Raw genomic sequence first — 25430 nt, 5'->3', positions numbered from 1 at the left:
ACCTGGGGAGGTGTGTGTGTGTGTGTGTGTGTGTGTGTGTGTGTGTGCGTGTAGCTGGCAGAGCAGGTTCTCAGAGACCCAACCTGAAAATGGACAGATTTGCCAGAACAGACCCCATATGTCAACTCTTTAAGGGAAAAATAAGGACTCATTCTAGGGATCTGCTGGGATGAGCACTAGACAAGGCTATCAGATGAGAAATGCCATTTCCAGGAAATGGCATTTCCAGAAAATGGAAATCTCAGATATTTACAATCTTGAGATCCATCCCTCTGGCAAGGGAAGGGAAATTTTACAATTTGAGGCAAGAAGGAAAAAGACCCATTTAGCCAGACTCCTTTCTGGGAAGAGGCTGATGGGAAAGGGAACTTAAGAGGATGGGAGAGGAGAGTGAGGAGGAGGAGTTCTCTCTCCTCTTCCACTCATTTTTTTTTTTTTTGTCACTCATGGTATTCCTCCAAATGATCTTCCTGATCCCCTCCTCTTTTTTTTTTTTTAAGATTTTATTTATTTGAGATTGAAAGAGTGCACAAGCACAAGCAGGGGCGGGGGTGGAGCAGGGGGAGAAGCAGATTCTCCTGCTGGGTCCCAGGACTCTGGAATCATGACCTGAACGCAAGGCAGATGCTTAACTGACTGAGCCACCTAGGCAACCCCCAATCCTCTCTTTTATCAACTATCTGCTAGAATATTCCTCCTCACAAACCCCAGCTGACAAGCCACTTGCTTCTTTGAGTACCCAGGTGAGACCAGGGAAGCTGGCTGAGAAATGTATTAAAGGGATGCATGCCTCAGAATGTCACCTCCCCTTGGTATGGAGTATACTCGTCATCTGCCCCCTTCTCTTACTACTAATGATTCCACTTTTGTTTCCAGAACCCTGCTACAGCTATATCCTTGCCATCACGTGGACACACTTTCCTACCTGAGGATCTCTGCCACAAGCGGTAAGGCCCTCCACTCCAGCCTTCTGTGCAGAAATGACCTGGAACCCTGCTTTCTGCCTCTCTGAGGGCTGAGGATATAGGTGATGAAATGAGCAAGAGACTTCATCAATCACATTAGAAGTAGTTTACATGCAGGTAGCCCCTCACCTCCTTTCACCATTTCTCCCCATACCTCATTTCACTAAAAAATTGTGTGGTGTTCTTTGATTATCAAATTTGGTATTCCCAGGGCATCTGGGTGGCTCAGTGGGTTGAGCATCTGCGTTCAGCTTGGGTCATGGTCCCAGGCTTCTGGGATCAAGCCCTGCGTGGGACTCCCTGCTCAGCAGACAGCCTGCTTCTCCCTCTGCCCCTCCCCCCTCCTCGTAGGCTCTCTCCCTCTCTCTCAAATACATAAAAATCTTTTCTAAAAAAGGAAAAAAAATTGGTATTCCCCCCCTCCCATCTTACATACAAACTTCCATTCTGCCCTTCAGCACTGATGGTACCTAGATAGTCCTACTGCTCTGCGATGTGGTTCTCTCCCCACGAAGGAATATGTGTTCCCAATCTCATTCCCATGGCTCCTGTATGATTGGAGAAGATCCAGGAAATAGGACTAACATGGGTGTGCAGAATGGGAGCTGCCTGGGGCCAGAGTATCAGTACGGCTAGGATTTCCACAGTTGTCCAAAACAAGGGCCCTGCCTATATGCCCTCTCTGATCACCACCAGGTGAGTGAACCAAAGGGGAAGATGAGAGAGGTAAATCCTACCTAGCCCATTGCCTGGCACAGAGTAGATGCTCAAAAAACAAAAATGACCTAAGGGGATTCATGTGGGCGGGGTAAAACCTGCAAAGACAGGATAAAATTTAATATGTCTAACAACCTGTGGGAAAGCTAGGTAAAAACATGAGTGGAATGCACTGAGCATGGTGTCTGCCTCTAGCCCCCTGATGTCTGCCCAGAATCTTCAGTGCCATTCTGTCCTCTGCCCTTTCCTGCTTTGTTTCAACACCCAAAGTCTTCCAGGTTAGTTGGTATCTTACCAAGAGGCTTGGGGGGAAAAGGAGAAAAGGTAGGTAGAGTCTAGGGCCATCCTAAGAGTATAATTTTTGGAGGAGGAGGAGTACAAGAGGGCTCCGTTCTCAGCAACCAGGAGGTAGATGATGTAGGGAGGTGGAGATGACTGGCTGGCCGATGTAAGAGACAGTCCAAGCTCACATAGCAAAATTCAAAGTCCGCCTGTACATCAAGCAAAGTTTGGGGAGGGGATCTCTCTTCCACCTGCCTCCCCTGTTTTCCCATCCCATATTACCAGGCGTCCCACTGCACTCTACTGTCATCTGTTCTGTCCGTTAAGACCCCTAAGCTCCCTCAGCTCTTTCCTCTGTGCTCCTCACTCCCTCCTGCCTCTCGAGAGGAGGAGGAGGCAATCATTCTCCCTCTTCCAGGGACTGTTCCCCAGTAATTGCCATGCCCTCTTAAGAGTTGCTGCGCCAGGGGGCCTGGGTGGCTCAGTCGTTAAGTATCTGCCTTCGGCTCAGGTCCTGATCCCAGGGTCGTGGGACTGAGCCCCACATCGGGCTCCCTGCTCAGCAGGAAGCCTGCTTCTCCCTCTCCCTCTGCCTGCAGCTCCCCCTGCTTGTACTCTCTTTCTCTGTCAATAAATAAAATTTAAAAATCTTTAAAAAAAAAAAAAAAAGAGTTGCTGCGCCAGAACAAACTGTACCCAGTTATGGGCTTTTTTGGGAAAGGCTAAGGCAGGAAGCATGAACCTGTGAGGCCCTCTGCTCACATTCCTTAATTGCCCCTTCATCCTTATCAGTGAGTGCTCCTCCTCCACCCCTACATGGGCCTTCACGAATCACCTTTCCCCTCGTGCCCCTCACTGCCCTACCTCTGACTTTTAGGGCTTTAGAGTATGGGGGAAGGAAGCCAGAATCTGCTGTCCTTGTCTCTCTAGACCTCAAACCCATGACTCATTTGAAGACCGACCCCCTGACCTTTCATCTCTCCCAAAGCTGATGTGAATACCACCCCCATCATCTCCAACTTTTTCCTCTGCTCCTATGCCGTTGTCAACTTTGGTTGTTTCCATGCCTCCCTTACGTGGTTGCCTGGTTAGTGTGGGCATGTGTTAGCATGGGGTCAGGCCCTGGTTTGGGAGGACGTGGGAGAGTTGGAGGAGCACCCTTGGGGTGCAAGAGTGGATGGTACTGAGGCTTGGACAAGAGATAGGCTGCATTCACCATCCCCTGCAGTCTGGTGCCCTTTCTTCCACTGGTACAGCCCCTGGCTCTCCCTCCTGGGCTCTCTGCTCTGCCTGCTCACCATGTTCCTTCTCACTTGGTGGGCAGCACTCATTGCTATGTTGTTATCCTTCTGTCACTGCTCTACACATTCTACAAGAAACCTGGTAAGTGGGCAGGCAGGTAAGGGAATGAGGACGTGAGATACAGCACAAGGACGACGCCCATAAGAAACCCAGCACTACCAACAGTAACTCATTTCCTCTCCTGCCTGAGAAATGAGGCCCCACCTCTAGTCATTCTGTACCCTCTTCCTCAGCAGATGTGAACTGGAGCTCTTCGGTCCAGGTGGGCATCTATCACATGGCACTATCCTATTCAGTAAGCTTGATCAATGTGCAGGACCATGTCAAGAACTTCTGGTGAGGGAGTCTCTAGACCAGAGATTGAATACTGGTGGCCTCTGGACTGGATCTTACCTGCACTAGTTCAGATTGTACAGAATTTACAATTTTTAAAATTGATTACCAATATTTAACATGCATCTGGTAGTTTGGGGCCTCCATCCCAAAGGACACACTCGGCTGGAGCCAAGTAAGTTGCTGTCCCATGGGACAGGGCACGTATTCTTCCATTTGCCACAGGGTTCCCACCTGGTCCACTTCAGTCTTTGATATTATATGTCTGGTTCTTACAGGCTTTTGAGTTTTCAATCCCTGCTCTAGCCATAAAAGGAAACTAGCTCCCCCAAATCCAGGAGGGGCAGGGTAGACAAAGTAGGCCTCCCTGGGGAAGGATGCTCCAGGGCAGAGCAGATGCCACAGGAATCAAGGTTCCCAGCCTCCCTCGTTGTGCTGTGAGATGGAGAAGCCTAGTCTTGGTTTCTCCCTAAAATCCTCTCTAAAATCCCCCAATGGGTGGGGAGGAGCTGATCTCTGTTCCTTGCTGAATCTGGGGTTTTTTTCTGCAGCCAAAAGGCTTTTGAAGATACGGTGGCCTTATACCAGAGAAGCAGAAGAACCACCAAAGATGAAACCCTAAATGTACTTCTTTCAACATTCTTGTTCCTTCAGGCCACATCCCTGAGCAGGACTTACAGGCAAATCAAAAGCAGGTATTCAGGAACAAGGCCAGCAAGTGGGGAAAATGTCCCAGAGTAGGAACTGACCATGATACTCACCTCTCCTCTGCTCATTCTTCCTAATCATGTAGTCTGAGTGGCATGTATCTTCATGAAGTCCTACGGCAATAATCCCAGGATGCTGCCCTCATAGTCATGAGTTGGAGGAAATTCCAAACCACAGAGCAAAGATCCCAGGGGTACAGCTAGTCCAATGGCTAGGCAAACTGAAGAACAGGCTCCCTTCCTCACACTGCCTTCTGTAACAGGAGCCTATCTCAGATCCTTTAATCAGCCTGCCCTGGGGCCCTATACATGACTCAGTTGGATGCTGTCCAGGGGCCTGACAATCCCCCAGTGCCTTCACTCGTGGAAATCAGCAGGACACATTGACCCTGTACTGCCAATAAGAGACTTGGGAGAGACTGAGCTAGGGGGAGAAGTCCACCATTTAGGACTCAAGGAGCCATGCTTTTAGTCTCTTGGTTTTATAAAACTGTGAGACTATCTTGAGAAGCCTCAGCCAAGAGCCCAAAGCTCCCTAAAGAAAGAAGTCTCCTACTAAGCAGTACCAGCTGGGTCTACGGTGCTAAAGAAGGTCCTCCCTCCAAGATCCATTCCATCCCATAATATTAAAAAAAAACTTAAAAATAAATGCCCAAGGCTTTTACATAATAACATGCTTGATTCCCATTTACAAAATTAACTCCCCAAGCCTAGAGAGGCAAAGATCATTCTTGTTCTCAAATATATTCAAGAAGAATTTATCTTTTTACCTGTATCCCAAACACTCTATCTTCCACCCCAAAATTTGATTGTAAACGTCCATGTCTTAGTGTATTTTCAACCCATTTATGGGTCTATCCTTTGTCAATGAAAAAAGTGTGGGTTTGTTTTGTTTTTGAAGAAAGTGTTTATCAGCATTTTCTACTTAACCAAAAAGAGTAAGTAACCAGAAACTTACTCTTTTCCCAAGTGCATATAATCCCAATTCTTTTTATCTTTTGGCCCAACTCTTACTTGACAGTCTTTATCTCTGGTTTACCTCCACATCAATTTATCTGCTCGTTCAGCAAATGGTAACTGAATATCCACCCTATTCTAAGTACTGGGAAATTACACAGCAATGAATAAAACAAAAAAAAAATCTCTTGTCTCATGGAGTTTGTATTCTAATGGGAGGAGTCAAACAACAAACACAAATAAAACTTAAGATTAAAAAAAAAACTATTAGATTAGAAGGTGGTAAGGGTAGGGGTGCCTGGGTGGCTCAGTCGGCTGAGCGTCTGCCTTCAGCTCAGGTCATGAAGCCAGGGTCCTGGGACCGAGTCCCGCATCGGGCTCCCTGCTCGGTGGGAAGCCTGCTTCTCCCTCTGCCTGCCTGTCTGCCTACTTGTGATCTGTCTCTGTCAAATAATAAAATCTTAAAAAAAAAAAAAAAAGGTGGTAAGTGCTATGAAGTGAAATAAAACAGGGAAGGGGGCTAGAAAGTGCTGGAGGAGTGTAATTTGAAGTAGGGTTGTCAGGAAGGCCTCACTAGAAACAGAAAAAACACTGAGCAAAGACAAAGATTATAAGACTGATGGAACAAGCTCTAGCTGAAGAGCTTTCAAGGCAGAGGAAGCAATAAGTACGAAGACCGTGAGGGGTTGGCACATCTTCAGTGTTTAAGGAAAAACAAAAAGGCCACTGTTGCTGGAGCAGAGTGAACAAGGTGAGTGGCAGGAAATGAGATCAAAACAGTAAGTGGAAAGAGGCAGGGCAGATCATGGAGGGTCTCACAGGCCTTTGAAGGACTCTACTTTTTACTCCAATATAGAAAGACACAGAGGGTTTTGAGCAGCAGTGTGACATAATCTGGCTTCTACAGTAACACTATTCACTCTGGCTGCTGTGTTGAAAACAGACCTTAAGTGGACAGTGGGAGAAGCAGATACACCAGCTACTGCAATAATCTCAGAGACAGAGAATTCTGGCTTGGTCCAGGGTGGCAGAAGTGGAAGTTAAGAAACAGGATTCTGGATATATTCTGAAGGTAAAGTCGGTGTGATCTGATGAATTGGATGAGATGAAAAAGAGGTGCCAGATAACACCAGCACGCTTTGACATGAACAATGACATGAACAACTAGAAGAATGGGGTTGTCATTCACTGAAATAGGGAAGTCTGCAGCATGAAGATGGGGAGAAAAAAAGCTCAGTTTTGTGTATGCCAAATTTGAGATGCCTATCAGGCATCCAAGTTGAGATGCCAACCGGCAGCTAGATATTCAGAACAGAAGTCCAGGTTGGGGCTAAAATATTGGGAGTCATCCACATCGAAATGATTTTAATGTGGGGCACCTGGGTGGCTCAGTTGGTTAAGCGCCTGCCTTCGGCTCAGGTCATGATCCCAGGGTCCTAGGATCGAGCCCTGCATCAGGCTCCCTGCTCTGCGGGAAGCCTGCTTCTCCCTCTCCCACTCCCCCTGCTTGTGTTCCCTCTCTCGCTGTGTCTCTGTCAAATAAATAAAATCTTAAAAAAAAAAAAAATGGTTTTTAATGTATAAGACTGGACGAAATCACTGAAGCTGTGTGTAAATAAGGAAGTGGTCCAAGGATTGAACCCTAGAGTTACTAGCTTGTGGAAATGAGGAGAAAGCAGCAAAGGAGACAAAGAGCAGTCAGTAAGCGAGGAGGCAAACCAGAGAATGTGTCCTAAAGCCAAGTAAAGAAAATGTTTCAAAGAGGGAGTGTCAAACGCTGCTGATCGCCTTCACGGGATGAAGCTGAATATGCCATTAGAGTTAGCTATGTGAAGTCATTGGTGACCGTGATAAGAACAGCCTTGGTGGGTGGCTCAGGTCATGATCTCCGGGTCCTGGGATCTAGCCCCTGCTCAGCGGGGAGTTTGCTTCTCCCTCTCCCTCTGCCCCTCCCCCTGCTCATGTACACGTGTGCTCTTTCTCCCTCCCTCTCAAATAAATAAATACAATCTTAAAAAAAAAAAAAAAAAAAGAACAGCCTTGGTGGAGTGGACTTCATAGGGAGTTGGCTGAGAGGAACTGGGAACAACTTAAGATGTTTTGCTATAAAATGGAGCAGAAAAATGGGAAGCAACTGAAAGGGGAAAATGGGCTCAAGAGGTAATCGTGTGTTTTAAGATGAGGAAAATGAAAGCGTAACTGTGTGCTGAGAAGATGTAGGAAAGAAAGGGAAATATGGACTCTACAGAAGAGGAGAGAGAACTGTTGAGAGATGTCCTGAAAGGCTAGAGGATGGGATAGACCTTAGAAGTAGTTGGACAGGGGCGCCTGGGTGGCTCAGTTGGTTAAGCAACTGCCTTCGGCTCAGGTCATGATCCTGGAGTCCCGGGATCGAGTCTCACATCGGGCTCTCTGCTCAGCAGGGAGTCTGCTTCTCCCTCTGACCCTCTTCCCTCTTGTGCTCTCTGGCTCTCATTCTCTCTCAAATTAATAAATAAAATCTAAAAAAAAAAAGTAGTTGGACAGGAGCATGGACAGTTTGTTTATGGCATGGTTTCTCAACCTTGACACCAGTGACGTTTTAGCCTAAGGAATTCTTTGTGTGGGGAGCTGTTCCGTACATTGCAGGGTATTTTGCAGCATCACTGGCCTCTACCCAGCAGCCCTGTCTCCCAGTTGTGACAACCAAATGTCCTCAGGGGAGCAAAATCAATCCCAACTGAGTATACAGTAACAGGTATTAACAGTATACTGTTAATACAGGAACAGAAGGGAAAGCAGAGTACATTGGAATAAATGCTGGAATAAATAAGTACATTCTCTGAGCAGGAATATAAAAAGCTAGATATACTGGTGGGAGCTCGTGAATGTTCTCTGATTGCTTCTTTCTCACTAAAATAGGAGCCAAAAAGTGAGAATCAGGAAAGATATAGATTTGAGGGGACAGAGAGTATAAAACAGTTATTGGAAAGAGAGCAACTGAAAGGACTAGGGAATATTGCAAGGTGGCCTAAGTTTTGGGATGACGGATTTAACGTAAGACGAGTCAGCCTGTTTTTCGCTAGCCCTTTCAGCTGCGTGGCTCTAGGAATCAAGTATGTGAAGAGCTGAAGCATGACAAAAACAAGAAAGGCTGGCTCAGTCGGTTAAGCGACTGCCTTCGGCTCAGGTCATGATCCCAGGGTCCTGGGATCAAGTCCCACATCAGGCTCCCTGCTCCACGGGGAGCCTGCTTCTCCCTCTCCCGCTCCCCCTACTTGTGTTCCCTCTCTCGCTGTGTCTCTGTCAAATAAATAAATAAAATCTTTTTTTTTTTAATTTTTTTATTAGACAGAGAGAGGTACAAGCAGGGGGAGCAGCAGAGGGAGAAGGAGAAGCGATGTGGGGTTCGATCCCAGGACCGCAGGATCATGACCTGAGCTGAAGGCAGACGCTTAACCGTCTTGAGCCACCCAGGTACCCTAAATAAATAAAATCTTAAAAAAAAAAAAAAAAAAGAAAGACAAAGGAGGTGAGGCGTTTGTAGTGAAGTGCTCATGACTGGAGTTTAGCCAGAGGGAAATGAAGACACGTAGGGGATGAGGTCAGTGGAAAGGAAGATCAACAGATGGCAGGGCCTGATAAAGAGAACTGTTAGATTCAGTGCACTAAAGGGAATGAGCTGAAAGGACAGGAGGGATGTCTGAGATCGAGATATGGAGGAGCTGCAGGTCGAGACTAGGACCGACGGAATGAGTAGCTGCAGTGGGGGCGGAGGACAAGATCACCGGAGGAGCACAGAGCTGAGACCAGAGTATTAGAAGGATGATCCATGCAGGTACTAAAATTGAGATCTGGGTTTGTTTTTTTTAAAGATTTTATTTATTTATTTAAGAGAGAGGGAGAGCACAAGCGAGGGGGAGGGACAGAGGGAGAGGGAGAAACAGACTCCCCACTGAGCAAGGAGCCTAACATGGGACTCAATCCCAAGACCCTGGGATCATGACCTGAGCCGAAGGCAGATGCTTAACCAACTGAGCCACCCAGGCGCCCCTAAAATTGAGATCTGACAGGAGCAGTTGTGGCATGGTGTAGTCTTAAGAATGATACGTGTTTCAGGGCACCTGAGTGGCTCAGTTGGGTAAGCTACTGCCTTCAGCTCAGGTCATGATCCTGGGGTCCTGGGGTCAAGTCCCACATCGGGCTCCCCCTGCTCTGTAGGGAGCCTGCTTCTCCCTCTGCCTCTGCCTGCCACTCCCCCTGCTTGTGCTCTGTCAAATAAATAAATAAAATCTTAAAAAAAATAAAATAAAATCTTAAAAAAAAAAGAATGATACGTTTCAAAGCTAAGGTGTGACAGGGATGAGAGGGAACGGACTGAATATAGTATGACTAAAAATGAGGACACCCACACCACCACCTCCAGGGCCAGGGGTACAGAGGATGTGGGGGAGAGAAAACAGCACCACTAGAGGCGGTAGGAGAAGCAGAGTCCTCAGGAGACACCGGGGCTCTGAGCAGGAATGTAAAGAGAACATTCAGAAGAGAGGTTGAGGATACAGGTAATTTTACTAATAACCAGCTATTAGTTCCAGAGAGCACAGAAGAATTTCAGGAGGAACAAAAAAGGGGTGGAGAGTAATGGTTATTAGAGTGCAAAGCTGGGAGGTGACGTGGTAGTTTGGGACTTCTGGTGGTGACTGACAAACAAGATAAAGGCCATGATGACATTAGTTCCGGCAGCTGTGACAGGGCAGGAGGATTCGGGGCACCCTCACGAGCCTGCCCCTGGAAGTGTATGGAGGAGTATGCAGGAGTAAGTGCATGGAGGAGGAACAGTTTTGCTCTTCAGTTATAAATTAGTACAGAATGAGACCTGGCTCCAGGCTATTTTGAGGCAAGTCCTGAGAACCTACTTCAGAGAAAGTAAATGAGATGACAAACACAACGCAGTTGGCACAAAGCAGGACACTAAAATAGTACTAGTAATGCTAACACTATTATTATGGGGATGTTAGGTGAGCATCTAAGATGTCCTGTCCGTCTTAGCTCAGAGCAGCAGCCCTGGTCAGCCAAGGCCCTGCTCTGACCCCTGCCTCCTCATCCACTCACCCCATCAACAGGAATTTATCCAGGGCCAACTCTGTATCATTCTTGAGTAACCCAAGCCAATTACCAACATAAAAAACCAAAAATATTTTATTTTATTGCTGAGTCAACTTGAGGTTCAAAGGATGGGAGACAGGAGTCCACAGCCTTGCCAGGACACCCAGCTCAGGATAGAGATTAAGGCCCAAGTTCCTGGAGGCTCCACTTAGGGCACTATCTACTCTGATCCTGTTAACCTCATTAGTCCCTCCAGGTCACTTCTACTTCATCTGTCCGATACCTGTGAAAAAACACAGAAAACCTGGTGGACAGCTACCCCTTAGTTTCTTCCGCTCTACCCTCATGATTCTGGACCCTCTTCCCTGCTGATTTTTGCCTACCTCCCATATAATCCTATCTACCCCCTCCAGAAGGGTACACACCTCTGTGTGATCCCAGAATCACTGAGTGGGGTCCTGTGCCCTGCCCGAAACATCTCCCAGCCAGCCTGAGCTATCATGGCTCCATTGTCAATGCAGAATCTGGGAAGAAAAAAGATAAGAAATTTGGAATTCGCGGGTGGAGAATCATAATCAGTGGAGAAAAAAAAGAAGAAATCAAGAAAGGGAAAGGACCTTTACCTCTCATCTGTGGCAAAAAGCCGGGCTCCACGTTCCTGGCACATTGTCTCCATCATTTCCTGTAGCCTCAAATTACCTATGAAGAGGGAGGGGATTGGGTTGGCTTGGTTTAACCCTTTCTGCATGATTCAGCTGTACACCTCAAACACACCTCATGTGTGTCTACTTACAAAGATGAAGTAGGGGTTTAGGGAGCAAGGGTTGGGAAGCAGAAACTTCTAATTTCCCCAAACCCTTAAGAGATTTAGACTAGCAGGAGGGAGACGCTAATGTCCAAGAACAGGAAAAGAGGGACACAGTTCAATGATACGTACACCCCACACCTCCCACGATGAGGGCCTCCTGGGAGCCACAATGTGCCATGGCTCGCTCTGTGATCTCTACCAGCATTGCAAACACAGTTTCCTGTGGGCGACAGATAAAATGAGAACACCAGAGGAGAGACCAGCTTAGTTCTGCTCTACTATATAAAAGCTCCTCCAGTCCCAACTTTCTCTCCCAGCTTTTTATCCCATTACCTGCAGAGAGAAACATAAATCCTCAGGAGTACATTCGTCTGTGGCCAGCATTCGCTGGGCTACATCCTATAATTAAAGATGAAAAAAATAAATAAAACAGTGAGCTGTGGTTTGGGGATGACATGAGAGCAAAAATTAGTGCACCTGGAGGATCACCGTGTCTCACCACAATTCAACTTACCGGTGTGTCTACATCACACTTTGCTCTTCACTGGCACTGAGCTATAGAACGGGCAACATTCATTCGGGATTCAATAATTACAAATGCCTGCCCTGGCACCCACAATCCCCCAACCCCTTACTCGGCTTAACTTTCTCCATAACGCTTATCACTAGCTGACCCTTTTTATTATTTCCCCCGGCTTGTTTCTTTATTTGTCACCCCCCTCCCTCATTAGAACGTAAGCTCCAAGTACACAGGGATTTTTATTTTGCTCTATCCTGTACTGCTACTGCCTAGAACAGTGCCTGGCACACAGAAAATGTTTAATAAATATTTACTAAATGAATTTATTCAGCATCCAACATAGACCAGAACTAAACTATAGGCAGGAAATACAATGGTGAACAAAACAGATATGCCTCATTGAAAAGCATGACAGTGCTCTCTCTTCACCTGTCCCACACTCACCTCAATGAAAGACAGGATCCCCGAGAATGAGACGTCCATCCCTTTTACTGTATATGGCAGCTCAACTAGCTTCTTGCCTCTATGTGGGAGTGAGCGTATGAGGCACTAAGCCTCTAGTCAGCTGGCTGCTCACCTTCCAAAGTCCTCCCAAACCTCCTTACTGTATATACAGGGAAATCCCGGAAGCCCCACCAGTCGGCCTCCTTCCACCTTATAACCCCTTACCGCTTTGCCATCTGTTCAATATTGTAGCCTGGACTTGGGTCATTGGAAATCTAGCAGAAGGGAAAAGGGGAAGGAGTCAGATATCCAGGAAGCAAAAGAAGCTAATTTACTACTTTCTACTTCCATTTCCATGGCTCCCCAGAATTTAATCACACCTTATGTTTTCTCTAGCCCCCGTGGCTTACCTTCAGCACTCGAGCAAAACGATCCAGGCAATTACCCACAGCAATATCGATGGTTTCCCCAAAGATGCGGTAACGATGTTCTGAATATGCAATCACCTAAGGGTAATGAGGATGTCCATGAAACCTCAAGTCTGTAAAGAGGAGTATTTGGCTTTGGGGAAGAACACAGCAGAGGATCAATATGCCGCTGCAGCTTCCAATAAAAAATGGAACAAAAGAACTCACCCAAACCCCGAATAGGTACTTTCTCATAGCTCTTATCTCAGAAGCCTATATGTACCTTGAGGATTCCCAGAGCAGATTCCCCTCCCTCTGCCTCTCTCCCCTGCTCATGCTCTCTCTCAAATAAATGAATACAATCTTATAAATAAATAAATGAATGAATGAATGCCATCCAACACTGTGATCATCCTGCCCAAATCTACAATACTACAAACTTTCTTGTGAGTTTTCTAGCGTATAACATTTTAGGTTCAGATGAGCCCAGCTTTGTTCTTGCAGTTACCACCACTGAGGTACCACATGAAAGTTGCTGGTACAGTGCCTTAGAAATTAAGAGGGAATGATGGAGTACTCCAAATACCTGTGTATTTCCTCCGCTGACATACAGCACAGTTGGGCTGGTGGCTCCAGTGATAAGGCGGCCCATCTCAATGTGGCCTATACAGTGGTTCACGCCCAGCAATGGCTTATTCCACAGCTGGGCCACAGTGCGGGCCACAACAGCCACAGAAACCAGTGGGGCACCCATGCCAGGGCCTAGGGGGGACAGAAATGGGAGTCAGAATCCTATGGACAATGGGAAAACCAGAGCTGGGGAAAGTAAGGGATGTGAGAGGTGAAGTAGGGGTACTGGTGGTAGGAGAGGAGAGCAGCGGGCTATTCTAACCTAGCCAAGCTCCAGGTATAGTCTTCCATTGTCAACCACTCTCCCAGTTATACCTTTGGTGTAGGCAATGCAATCAATATCCTGGGAGGTTAATCCAGCCTCCGTCAGTGCCTCCTGTAGCAGGTCCAGGATAACACCTCGGTGATGCCTAGCAGTATCACCTGGAAGGAATCCTAGGAGATGGACACAGGTCAGAGATCATAGGGTTTTTCTATAGCAAAGGTAGGTAGAAGTCAAAAGCAGCTGTTTAGGTAGTTGTGAAACAGAGTAAAAGAAATCTCATTTAAAATGGAGTCAGGAGGCCAGAAGGGGAAGCTTTCACACCCTACCACTCCTTCTCAATTGCAGACCCCAATGGGAAGAAAACACACCTTGCATTCCCAACAGGAAGAAGCCTATAACTTACCACCCCAGCAAGAGGAAGAGATTTTCCAGCCAATAAAAAGCCACTACACTTGGAATTCTGAGTTTACTTTAATGGACTTTTTAAGATTTTCTTTTTTTTTAAAGTCTTATTTAAGTCATTTCCACATCCAACATTGGGCTTAAACTCACAACCCCCAAGATCAAGAGTCACATGTTCTTCTGACTAAGCCAGCCTGGCACCCCATCAATGGACTTTTTTAAAATTAGAGCCCCTCCCAACTACCCCTTTTGCTCGTTCTCCAGACTCGTCCATGGTTTTGCCATAGATTCCCTGATCCAAACTGCAATTCTCTACTATTCCTGAATAAACCCATTTTCCTGGTAAAACAACTGGCTATTTTGTTTTTAACATTTACACAGTGTAGAAGAGTCCCTCTCACCCTCCTCAAGCATCTTGTCTTTCAAGTTTTCAGATACACTCTTTCTAGCCTGTTCGGCTAGGCTTATCGGCTCTCAGAAATGCCTTTCTTGGGGTGCCCGGGTGGCTCTGCCTTCGGCTCAGGTCATGATCCCAGAGTCCTGGGATTGAGCCCCGCATTGGACTCCCTGCTCAACGGGAAGCCTGCTTCTCCCTCTCCCACTCCCCCCTGCTTGTATTCCTTCTCTCGCTTTGTCTCTCTCTGTCAAATAAATAAATAAAATCTTTAAAAAAAAAAAAGGAAAGAAAGAAAGAAAGAAATGCCCTTCTTCATACCCAACTCCTACTCAGTCTTCAGGACTCAATTCCAGTGATACCTGCCTAATACCCGTTAGTGATCTCTGTGACCCTACAAACCCAATGCATGTTCACATGATTATACTTTAAACATTGTATTAGATATATAAGAATTAGAAAATTATTTGTAGCTTCCCAGTTACCATGAGCATCATAAAACACTGGCTATTTTATTTATCTTTGTATTCCTGGTGCCAAAATGCCTAAAGAGTGAGTGCTAAACATAAGATACATATTTTTTCTAACGAGTAACCTGTCACAACATCACCTGTTCAGGGAGGCTTTTCAGGTATAAGCTAGTCAGTTGTCTTCTCCTTCATATGCAGGGATTTTAGGGGAGGGTAGACAAAATACAACCTAATAACTTAGAAATAACATTTGTTAAAAGCCGTAATATGTTTGGTAATTTCATTTATCTCTCAAGACCCAATAATGCAGGTATTATTTACATTTAAAGAGTAAGGAACGTAAGTCCAAAACCAAATACTGAATACAAATATTGCTGTTCCTAACCCCCAAGGTGGAAGTCTTTACACTTCTCATTCTAGATAATTCTGATTGCATCTACGTTAAACTGTTCATACTGTAAAGTTTTGCTTGTATGTCCGACTCTATAGCAGTTCGTAACATCTACTTTTGTATCCAGCAGCCGATTAGCATATAAAAGGCGCTCAATAAAAGCAAAACAAACCCAGAAGATACAGGTCCAAGTGCCTGCGACTCTTCTAATCATCAGCCTTGTGATGTTAATACTGTCACATAAATCTTAGAGACTCGGATCAAAAATTCTACGAGGGGACAATGCGCTCCACGCCCTACTTTGCTAGCGTTTAGGCAGATGGAAGGTGCTGCCGTGCGGAGAAGCGCGCGGTGAACTCTAAGCTCCCCACACACGCACCTGTGCCCGGAGGCGTGACGTAAGTCCGCCGCGGGTTCGCCAGCACCGTGCCATCCCGGACCACTCCCACACCAATCTTGTTAGCGCTGCCTTCAAACCCCAGCACCACCGGCATGGCCCAGCCTGGGAGAAAACAACCGCAGGGCTAGGTACCACCGGAGCCGGGGAGCCCTCACCAGGCCGCGCCGGGCCGCAGATTCCGGAACGCACAGGAAGACTACAAGCCCCAAGTGCCGGGCACCAGCGCGCCCCAGACTAACCCCCCAGAGAACTCCCGCGGGTCGCGCGCCCGCGCCAGCCCCGCCCCCGTCAAGGCCCCTTCAAGAACCTGTCCTCCTAACCGCCAGGGACGCTGAGCCGGCATCTGCTCCTTATATTCCTATCCATTCCTTTACTTCTCTCCCGTGGTTCAGCCCAGACATCTCCACTGATTTTTTTCCCTCTTGCCCAGCACTGGGAATCTTCGGTCGGGGTGGCAGAATGAGTCGTTCATCTGGCACACCGATAAACAGCCCAAGAATGAAAGGCTGGGGCCTTCAGTCCCTTGGAGACTTGGAGGAGGGGAGCGGGGAAGGCCAAGCCTCTCTGTCACGTGGTCACAGACAGGCCAATCACACGCATTCCTCCACCTGAGGCGGAGCGCCTCGTGTCACGTGACCGCTCCAGTTACCCACGTGGGGCACAGCGTGCACGACTCTTTGTGCTCGGGTGAGGAGGAGCCAGGCTGAGTCCCGAGCAGGTCAGATACAGGGTTGCTCTTGTTTGCCCAGCAGAGGGGCTTCTTGGACGTCTGATTCGCAAGCCTAAATCAGAACCCTAAATTAAGGCCCTCGATTGCCCGGAGGGCAGATCTCGCGAGGACGGCTCAAGGCACCCTGAAATGATCTAGTCTTGTGGGTGAGGGGCTGGAGGGCCTGTGGTGCCTGGAGGCGGGGAAAGGATTCAGAGATAATATGGTTTGAAAGGTGGTACCTAGTTCGGGGCGCCCGAGGGAGGAGTCTTTCTCCAGCCTTAGTTGGTTTCACGGCCTCTCGTCTGCAGGTAACGCGGTAAAAATACTGCTTCGGTGGGCGACGTGGTACAGGTTCAGGAGGGCTTTCGTTACAGTGATGCCGAAGCGTGGGAAAAAGGGAGCTGTGGCAGAAGACAGGGAAGAACCCAAGATTGGTAAGAGAACGAAATGAGCCCCTCTCCCTAGAGACTGCCGGGGGGGGGTGTTTCCGATTCCTTCGGTGAACGGGAAGTGGGAACCTACTTTGTGTTCTTGCAGTTTGTAAAGTCGCAGCAACTTTAGGCTCTCAGTGGGTCTATAGTAAATGGGATCAGAGTTGCTTTTTGTCAACTTTTTATCAATGTATATTATCTTATAGAGCCAGAAGCCAAGAAGAGTAAGGTGGGAACAAAGAAAAACGAAAAAGAGGCAGGAGAGGGGCCAGTCCTGTATGAGGACCCCCCAGATCAGAAAACCTCGCCCAATGGTAAATCGGCCACCCTCAAGATCTGCTCCTGGAATGTGGATGGGCTTCGGGCCTGGATTAAGAAGAAAGGTTTAGATGTGAGTGGAATACAGGGAGTGGGAAGGGACATTCTTTAGTATTGCATGATCTTGTGATTTAACCACCTTTTCCCATTTTAGTCCCATGTAGGTTTTATTTTTCCTTTGTGTAGTTTTTTTGTGTAAGAGTTGAAAGGAGGGGGCTTCACCAAGTTATAACTACTGTATTTCTTTCTTTAAGATTTTATTTATTTGATAGCGACACAGCGCGAGAGGGAACACAAGCAGGGGGAGTGGGAGAGGGAGAAGCAGGCTTCCTGCAGAGCAGGGAGCCCGATCTGAGGACCCTGGGCCGAAGGCAGACGCTTAACGACGGAGCCACCCAGGCGCCCCAGAACTACTGTATTTCTGAAGTGTCCATTTTTTCAACTCCATTTCCATTGTTTTAATTAATGGCTTCATCTCTTCCCCAGCATATTACAAAAACCTTGTTATTGGACTTGTTTCATTTCATCTCCAGTATATTTCTCATTTAAATAACTACTGTTTAGGGGTACCTGGCTGGTTCAGTTGGGGCATCGTGAGTTGGAGCCCCACATGTGGCCCGGAGTTTACTTAAAATTGTAAAAATACTGCTTGAAAATCTTAACGTGTCATCTATTGCCTATGAAAAAATACAATCTCTTCAGTATTGAATGTAACATTTTATCTTTTTCCAGTTGTTTAGATGTTGTGCTTACCAGATTTTTTTCTTAATACTTTATGAGAGAGTGAGTGCACAAGGCGGGGTGGGGGCAAACGGAGGAGAAGCAGACTCCCCACTGAGCAAGGAGCCCAACCCAGGGCTCATCCCAGGACCCTGAAATCATGACCTGAGCTGAAGGCAGACGTTTAACCGACTGAGCCACCCAGGCACCCCATGCTTACTAGACTCAAACTTAAGCAGTGACTGTGTCTAAGCAGTGTAGCTCTAGTACTTGGCACAGAGTCTTCAGTAAATGTCTGAATTGACAGTACTTTTTCTACTTCTCATTTCACTCACAGTGGGTAAAGGAAGAAGCCCCAGATATCCTCTGCCTCCAAGAGACCAAATGTTCGGAGAACAAACTACCAGCTGAACTTCAAGAGTTACCTGGACTATCCCATCAGTACTGGTCAGCTCCTTCAGACAAGGAAGGGTACAGTGGTGTGGGCCTGCTCTCCCGCCAGTGCCCCCTCAAAGTCTCCTATGGCATTGGTGAGACGCTGTTGATTCCTAATCCCTGAACTCTTCCAAACCAATTGCTAATACCCAACTCCAGCCCCTAATGTTTCTTTACTGTCCATTTTCTTGTACTTTAAAAGATTTTGACAGAGAGAGATAGTGAAAAGCAGGCCTCCCGTGTTGCTCCATCCCAGGACCTCCCCGCCCCCCCCGATCATGACCTGAGCTGAAGGCAGACACTTAACAACTGAGCCATCCGGGCACCCCTTACACTCTTTTATGCTGATTTTGTTTCATCGTTTCTGTAGGTGAGGAGGAACATGATCAGGAAGGCCGAGTGATCGTGGCTGAATTTGACACGTTTGTGCTAGTAACAGCCTATGTACCTAATGCAGGCCGAGGTCTGGTACGCTTGGAGTACCGGCAGCGCTGGGATGAAGCCTTTCGCAAGTTCCTGAAGGGTTTGGCTTCCCGCAAGCCCCTTGTGCTATGTGGGGACCTCAATGTGGCTCATGAAGAAATTGACCTTCGCAACCCCAAGGGAAACAAAAAGAATGCTGGCTTCACTCCACAAGAGCGTCAAGGCTTTGGGGAATTACTACAGGCCGTGCCACTGGCTGACAGTTTCCGGCACCTCTACCCCAACACAGCTTATGCCTATACCTTTTGGACCTACATGATGAATGCTCGATCCAAAAATGTTGGTTGGCGCCTTGATTACTTTTTGTTGTCTCACTCGCTGTTACCTGCATTGTGTGACAGCAAGATCCGTTCCAAGGCCCTGGGCAGTGACCACTGTCCTATCACTCTATACTTAGCACTGTGACACCGCCCCCAAATTACTTTAAACCTGGGAAATAAGCCTTGGCCCCAAGCTAGCTTTAAAACTTAACCTCCCTAAACTTCTTTAAAAATGCTCTCTAGAGATATCTGCACTGTATTTCCCTTCTAAAAATCCTTCAACCAGGCTCCTACTGATGCTTTTCTTTAAACCCAAATTTTTTTTTTTTTACATTAAACAAAAGCTACTGATGACTTTGAATTGTCCACATGAAATAAAGAGCCATAGTTCCAGCCTTGCTGTCTTTGTATTCTACCCCTTTGTGGGGCTACAAATTCCCCTCCTTGTTTTTTCACATACAAAGATAAACAACTGGAAAAGGATAGTCATGACCTTATTTATTTACAAGCACAGGATGAATCCCTAGCCTCCCCCAAGACAGAGCAACCCTACCCAGCCCAGTTAAACACTGCAACTAGGGGGTAAGGTTGGAAGGAGGAATTAAGGGAAATACAGGACTAAGGGAACATACCCCACATTAAATAGTTATATACACATAAGTTCCTGTGGTTCTGTACAGAGCAGCGGCTGACCCCACCCCCCCAGGACACGGAATGGGGGGAGAGGAGACTGAGGGTACTGAGGCCAGAGCCTGCCCCTGGTGAAGTGCAATAGCAGCAGCAAGGTCCTAATGGTGCACAAGAGGGAGGGAACCCCCAGGGCTACCCACAGCCACCCTGCCCTGGAATGTTTAAGGGACAGGAATGGCTCTCAGGGAGCATATTAGGAAGGACAAGGCTAGAACCCTCTTTTAGGACCCAGGTTTAGGGGCAACATTGTGCCTATTTCACCCTAAACACAGCAGCCCTTGGAGGAAAGCAGATGGCCAGCAGTGGTCTTCTCTACCCCTCCAAACCTACGTGAGGGCCTGGTTCCTTCCTACCTCTCCCCAGGGAAAAGGAAGGCAGCTGCTTGGCTCTCCTTACAGAAGCCGAGGGAGCCTTTTACCACAGTTCCCTTTGTAGTGTCACTGTCCCCACCAGGGAGGGGCCAGGCACAGTCTGTGGGTCATTGTGGAGCTCAGGAGAAGTTCTGGACAGGGTGGCTGACCTTCATACAGGCCCAATAGAGGGCCCGGCCCAAACACAGCACAGCCAATAGGATGACAAGTGCCCAGGCTGCATAGATGCCTCCATATCGCCGTGCATGCTTCCAGGTGCCAAACTGACGAGGGAAGAAAGATGGGGTTACTGTTGATTTCTGACCACTTTCCAGAAACCCCAGTACAGAATGGAAGCTTCAATCCCTGGTCCCCTATCCATGCATATCCACTTTCAGGGACCTTCTTAAAGGCCCAGTTCTGCTCCCTTCCCCTAGGCAGGTACATAAGTCATACAATCCCACACATCTGTCAGTTTTTCTTAGTGTCTGACAGGTGAGCCAGATTTCCTAACAGCAACTCTTAATTTAACCCACTTCTCCATTGCCCTATCTTCTGCATAAAGAAGACGGCTGTTTACTCCCATAGTAACAATGAAAATTATCCGTTACCTTTGACTTCGGCTCACCTAGACATTAAAACAAGACAAAACAAACAAAAACCCCTCAGTTTCTTTCACTGTTTTTAGGGTAGCCATTTCCCAAATCTTAGGCTGTGGAGATGAGGCTGAAGAACGAGAGGGGTTGGATCAAGTTTACTCACAGCAAGGCCAGTGGCAGTGACGGCCAAAAGTAAGCCAAGCAAGAAGCAGCAGATACATCTCTTTCGTGGGTATCTGCGCCCAATAGATGACCTGTGGGGCGGCAAATGAACGGATGTTTGCAATGGCCCTATAGGTTTTGCTGAACATGTTAACAATTACTAGCTCAACAATGCCACTCTCCAATCACTTACACTTTTCTGCAGTGAGGGCAACGGGCCAAAGTTCGGTCTGTGAACTCTGTCCACTATGGAGAACAAAAAAGGGAGAAACCAATTAAGAGAAGCAGGGTCATGTCCAGTGAAAGCCCTGGGGCAGGGGAGGGTAGGAAATGGAACATAAGGGAAATTGGAACAAGCCTTCTTAGGATTCATTATCATAACTCAGAAATATGTTTATGATTACTTCTGTTTCTCCCCCTCCTTCCCAAGGCTTCCCAATACTCCTCACCAGGAAAGTATTCTTGCAATGTCCACAGATGACCCTGACACCCATAGGTTGTGGTTCTGGACTCAGAGGTCCTGGATGCACGGGCCCCAGGTTGATGATTCTTTTGCTGTAAAGGAGAAAATGACTATGTTTAAATAATTTTTAATCCTAAAAGTTCCCACACTATCCCTCCTTCACACCCCCCACTCCTAAATTCCTCTACTTCTCCGTCCATGTAATGTACCCCACCCCACCCCAACACTACCTCCAGGGAATTGAGGAATAACACTGCTTAAACTTCAGATATCTAATTTCCCTTTTATCTCATGATAATTCACCCAGCCCCTTAGACTCTCTATTTCCTATAAGACACCATTTCATCCCAATCTTTTTATTGTGAGATGAGAAAGATGGCTATAGCATGCTAAAGGTACAATGGTCTGCAGTCTTTTCTCCTTCTAAATAAACACCCGGCTCTCTCACCTTTACATCTCTGCAAACATTCAACTTTTTTAGGGCTTTCCAATTTTTCCCACTGACGCCCTTCCCCACCTTATGCCTCTTACCAGTAGGGCCGAGGACAGGCAATCCGTTGGGAAGTCACTTTGCAGATAAGAAGACAGTTACAAGGGCACCGAACATATTTCTTCCCTGGAGGTGCATTCTTGATTGGCTAGAGAATAATGAGGACATTTGTAAGCAAACCTCTAATTCCAATCCCTTCCAATTCCTCCAAAAACACCTTCTGAGGAGAGATCAGAGAGATGAAAGAAAAGCATACAGCATGAGATTTACAAATAAAGACTAGACTTAAGTATCCAGGTGTGAAGGTGCAGGACGGTAAACACTAGCTTTGGTGCATGGCTTCTGGGGAAATGGTGGTGTGAGACTCCTGAAACTGAAACCGGGGTTTCATGACTACCACTGGGCTAACATCTGAAGGTCAAGGGTCTAGAATCGAGGGATCAGAAAGAGGATCTAGGAAAAAGGGCCCATTTCATAGATTTGTGTAACTCACAGTGGCTTCATTGCAGACACCACATTTGACTACATGCTGATGCATCTTGCCTTCCACGTTGATGAGAGACTGGCAGACTCGGCAGGTGATCATGGGGGCACTCCCACTGTCCGGGCTGGTCAGGGGTGAGTAGGGGGGCGGGTCCTCCCCAGGCAACACGGCTGGGTGTCCCTCAGGGAACGGGGGAAATGCTGGAGAGGAAAGTATAAAGGAGGGTGGCATCACTTGCAGACACCCCCACTGATGCTCCAAAGGGTCAGGGAACTCTTTTTGGTCCTCAACCCTTCTGACCTAGCTCGGCGGGCTTCTTATAAGCCGTGCTTCGATCAGCTTCCTCAGAAGCCCCTTCCTTTCCCAAGCTCCGTAGCAATTGCAAAAGAAAGAGAGCTTCACCCAGTCACAGGTGCAACTGCTCCGCACCTGGCGCTTAAGCCCCGCCTCCGCCCTGGGCCCCGCCCCCTCCCGCGTCTCAAGAGTACCCCCGGGAACACCTCGGACCCACCCCGGCTTACCCTGGGGCGGGGCATGTTTACCGGCTCCGTACGGTGGTGCGGAGGGGGTCAGGCCTCCCCCGGGCCCAGCCCCACTCCCGCCTGGCCCCACTAATCCGTTGCCGCCGGCACCACCGTCAATGGGCTCGGAGAGCAGCGGGGATCGCTCTCCGTCTGCCGCCATGGCCGCCACCACCGCCTCCTGCTTCGGCCAAGGATCCGGCTCTCTTCGCCGCTGCCGTCTCCGCAGCCACCGCCGCCGCTACCGGGTGCCCAGGGCGCCTGCGCGCCTCGCGCCCAGCTTGCCCCGCAACCAGTGGCCTACCCCGCCCGATTCCGTCCCGCAAGCACGTGATAGGCTATCCCCGCCCCGGCCGTGCTGTTATTAGTGGCGACAAATCAATTCTTGGTCCTGCCAAGGCAGCTCTTTTTTTCCATTGGGGAGCGCCGCGGTAACGTCAACTGTCACATGGCCTCCCGGAGGCCGCTGGGCCTGCAAACACTGCACGTGACGAGAGGTTCTGCGAGCCATTGGAAGCGTGGCCCATCGCGTTACCTCCAGACCAGGAGGTGGGGCTAGGCTGCTTCAGCTCACTGGTCACGTGTTTCAGGAAGCCGCGCGTCCTCCGTTACGCGCCCAGGGCGGGTGCATAATCATTGCTCCTTATTGGTCCAAAGGTACCACTAAAAGACATCTCCTCTTTGCAGTTATAGTTGGTCTCCAATTGGCTGGCCTCTCTGGTCCTGTGACCCGTGGGGTGCAACTGTATTGGTCCGAACTTAGGTCCAGAAGCAGGGGGCGTGGCTGAAAGAGCGGGCAGTGAAAGTGCCGGAGCTTGGGCGGAGTAGCGAAAGGAGATAGGTTGACGGCGTGTAACGAACCTGTAAAAATACCTGTAAAAAAAAAAAAACCTGTAAAAAGTTGGAGTAAAGGTGTACCAGTAGGAAATGGATTGAAACGTTAAGGTTATCACCCAACCTTTCTCGCTGGAGTCACTTCTGGAACAGAACCCAAGCCTGGCTTCTCCAGGAACCTGCCCTGCAGACTCCACCTTCCCACTCCCATCCCTGGTTATGAAATTACTTTTTTAATGAGTCTGGATCTACCACTACAAGGATATCTCATGTTTAACTTAATTTCTTGGCTCCTCCCAATCCTAAATACGTATGCATAAGTGCTTTTCGAATGAGTTAACCAATTAAGTATAAGAATATTTTTAATTACTTTGACAAGATGAGACAATTTTTAGACTAGTCACAACTTCGCCCCAACCAGGATACTGCTAATGGAGATTATTCTGACAAGTACTGGAAAAGCTCACGAGCAGCTCGGGCGTTTAAACATAGAGCCAATCCTACTCACCCTCCTGTTCATCCCTATTCCTCCATACTCAACTTGCATAGCTGATAAGACTACAAGTTCCCCGCATACACCCATATCCGAAAAGGAGAGAGTCCTATGAAGTCTTTCCTCAGCTGAAGTGAATAAAAGAAACAATTACCGTTAATTATTATGGAAAATTTTTTGAGTGGTCCCAAACCCGAAAAATAATCTCTCTTAGGCTTTTCTGATACCTTAGGACACATTTTGTTAAGAGATGAACAAAATACATGAAGAAAGAAAGCACAGATGTTCAAAGACACAATTCAAATCTATGGCGGCTTCATGCTGAGTGTAGTTCCCAGGGAAGGAGCTGGGTGGTGCCACTTTCCCTTCTCCAAGGCGTACTGCCTCCACCGGAGCTCGGGGCAAAACAGTGAAAGCTATTTTGCTTTTTTTTTTTTTTTTTTAAAGTGAAAATCCTCTTCAGATTTCTTAGGGAAACATTTACAGGCATACCTTGTTTTAGTGCGCTTGGCCTTATTGCTCCTTGCTGGTATTGCGGTTTTTCCAAATTGGAGGTGTGGCAATCCTGTGTCAAGCAACTTTATCAGCGCCATTTTTCCAACAGCATTTGTTCACTTCGTGTCTGAGTCACCTTTTGGTAATTCTTCAATATTTCAAAATTTTCCATTATTATTATATTGGTTGTGGGGATCTGTGATCAGTGATTACAACTTGCTGAAAGCGCAGATGATGGGTTAGCCTTTTTCTCAACCAGGTGGGAAATTTTATTTCATAATTGGATGCTTCATGAAATCCATCCTTCCAAAAGCAACACTAATAAATTATGACATTTTGAAATTTTCAAAAACATGAGTTACTTGTTAACAAATGAGTAAGCCTCATTACAGAAATATTTTGGGTCAGTATACCAAGGGCTTTTCCCTTCTCAGCTGCTTGTTAGGTGGAAACAGATCCTAGGAATATTAAATTACTTCTTTATGCTCCTTGAATGCACATTTGAGTTGGCTTCACCTCCTTTGGATTATATCTTTCTATCTCCAACTAGGCCATGTTGTTCCAAAAATATATTACATTTAAATTTTTATGTCCATCTGTATCTTCTTTTGTAGACAGTGATGACAAGGTATGTATCTTTGGGGTTTTTTAAATTTTTTATTAATGGTTAGCATTTTTTAGCAGTATTTAAGGTAAGTACTTTTTTCAGATATAATGCTATTGCACACTTAAAAGACTACAGTATTGTGTAAACATAACTTTTATACGCATTGGGAAACCAAAAAATTCACTTGCATCACTTTATTGTGATACTCTCATTGTTTCAGTGGTCTGGAGCTGAACCCACAATATTTTTGACGTATACCTGTACTAATGTAGGTCTTTCATAAAACCAAAGTGGCGTGGCATATCTTGAACTTGCAAAAAGTAGGGGATACCTGCAATTTTCAAGTCTACCAAAGTACTCGACTAAATGGGTACCTAGACAGAGATAAAATGTGTAGGATCCCC

At 47.2% G+C, this 25430-nt stretch overlaps 4 protein-coding genes across 9 annotated transcripts in view; 1 reads left to right on the top strand and 3 right to left on the bottom strand.

Annotated features, from left to right (window-relative positions):
• The window catches only part of KLHL33 (kelch like family member 33), a 21811-nt gene extending 10812 nt beyond the window's left edge, over positions 1-10999 (bottom strand). Inside the window, exons 1-2 of one of the 4 annotated variants that reach the window (XM_073889737.1) lie at positions 10972-10999; positions 10774-10872 (exon numbers count right to left, since the gene is read on the bottom strand). Coding sequence is in view for 3 of the 4 variants with exons in the window: in XM_073889734.1 (XP_073745835.1) it covers positions 926-1015; positions 4361-4388 (118 nt within the window). In the remaining variant the exon portion in view is untranslated. Of the gene's footprint in view, positions 1-925; positions 1016-4360; positions 6775-10773; positions 10873-10971 lie in introns of those variants that run through there. The other 3 variants (XM_073889734.1, XM_073889736.1, XM_073889735.1) reach the window with 3 other exon arrangements.
• Positions 10424-15999, bottom strand: OSGEP (O-sialoglycoprotein endopeptidase). The gene is made up of 12 exons (XM_025884480.2): positions 15800-15999; positions 15459-15581; positions 13473-13592; positions 13114-13289; positions 12531-12626; positions 12346-12395; positions 12121-12199; positions 11490-11555; positions 11286-11376; positions 10972-11047; positions 10774-10872; positions 10424-10631 (listed from the first exon to the last, which is right to left on the bottom strand). Exons 1-12 carry the CDS (start codon positions 15843-15845, stop codon positions 10592-10594), a joined length of 1062 nt encoding a protein of 353 aa, XP_025740265.1. The 5' UTR covers positions 15846-15999; the 3' UTR covers positions 10424-10591.
• A 100-nt stretch (positions 16000-16099) lies between these two features.
• Positions 16100-19231, top strand: APEX1 (apurinic/apyrimidinic endodeoxyribonuclease 1). Of its 2 annotated transcripts, none has more exons than XM_025884116.1 (5): positions 16100-16166; positions 16500-16625; positions 16829-17013; positions 17998-18190; positions 18466-19231. In XM_025884116.1, the coding sequence occupies exons 2-5, from the start codon at positions 16568-16570 to the stop codon at positions 18981-18983; spliced, it is 954 nt and encodes a 317-aa protein (XP_025739901.1). In that variant the 5' UTR covers positions 16100-16166; positions 16500-16567; the 3' UTR covers positions 18984-19231. The 2 variants fall into 2 exon arrangements, with proteins under 2 accessions (XP_025739901.1, XP_025739899.1); XM_025884114.2 differs by having other exon boundaries at positions 16130-16197.
• Positions 19232-19319: 88 nt separating this feature from the next.
• PIP4P1 (phosphatidylinositol-4,5-bisphosphate 4-phosphatase 1) lies at positions 19320-23088 on the bottom strand. 2 transcript variants are annotated; one of them, XM_025884118.2, is made up of 7 exons: positions 22598-23088; positions 22086-22276; positions 21634-21740; positions 21089-21194; positions 20833-20885; positions 20641-20731; positions 19320-20162 (listed from the first exon to the last, which is right to left on the bottom strand). In XM_025884118.2, exons 1-7 carry the CDS (start codon positions 22758-22760, stop codon positions 20019-20021), a joined length of 855 nt encoding a protein of 284 aa, XP_025739903.1. In that variant the 5' UTR covers positions 22761-23088; the 3' UTR covers positions 19320-20018. The 2 variants fall into 2 exon arrangements, with proteins under 2 accessions (XP_025739903.1, XP_025739904.1); XM_025884119.2 differs by having other exon boundaries at positions 22619-23087.
• Positions 23089-25430: the final 2342 nt, after the last annotated feature.

This window comes from Callorhinus ursinus, unplaced genomic scaffold (assembly GCF_003265705.2).
Source record: "Callorhinus ursinus isolate GAN/ISIS: 27379988/994484 unplaced genomic scaffold, GSC_fseal_2.0 scaffold116, whole genome shotgun sequence".
NCBI classification, from domain to species: domain Eukaryota; kingdom Metazoa; phylum Chordata; class Mammalia; order Carnivora; family Otariidae; genus Callorhinus; species Callorhinus ursinus.
Note: the sequence above shows the minus strand (reverse complement) of the source record. Positions and strands in the feature narration are given on the sequence as shown.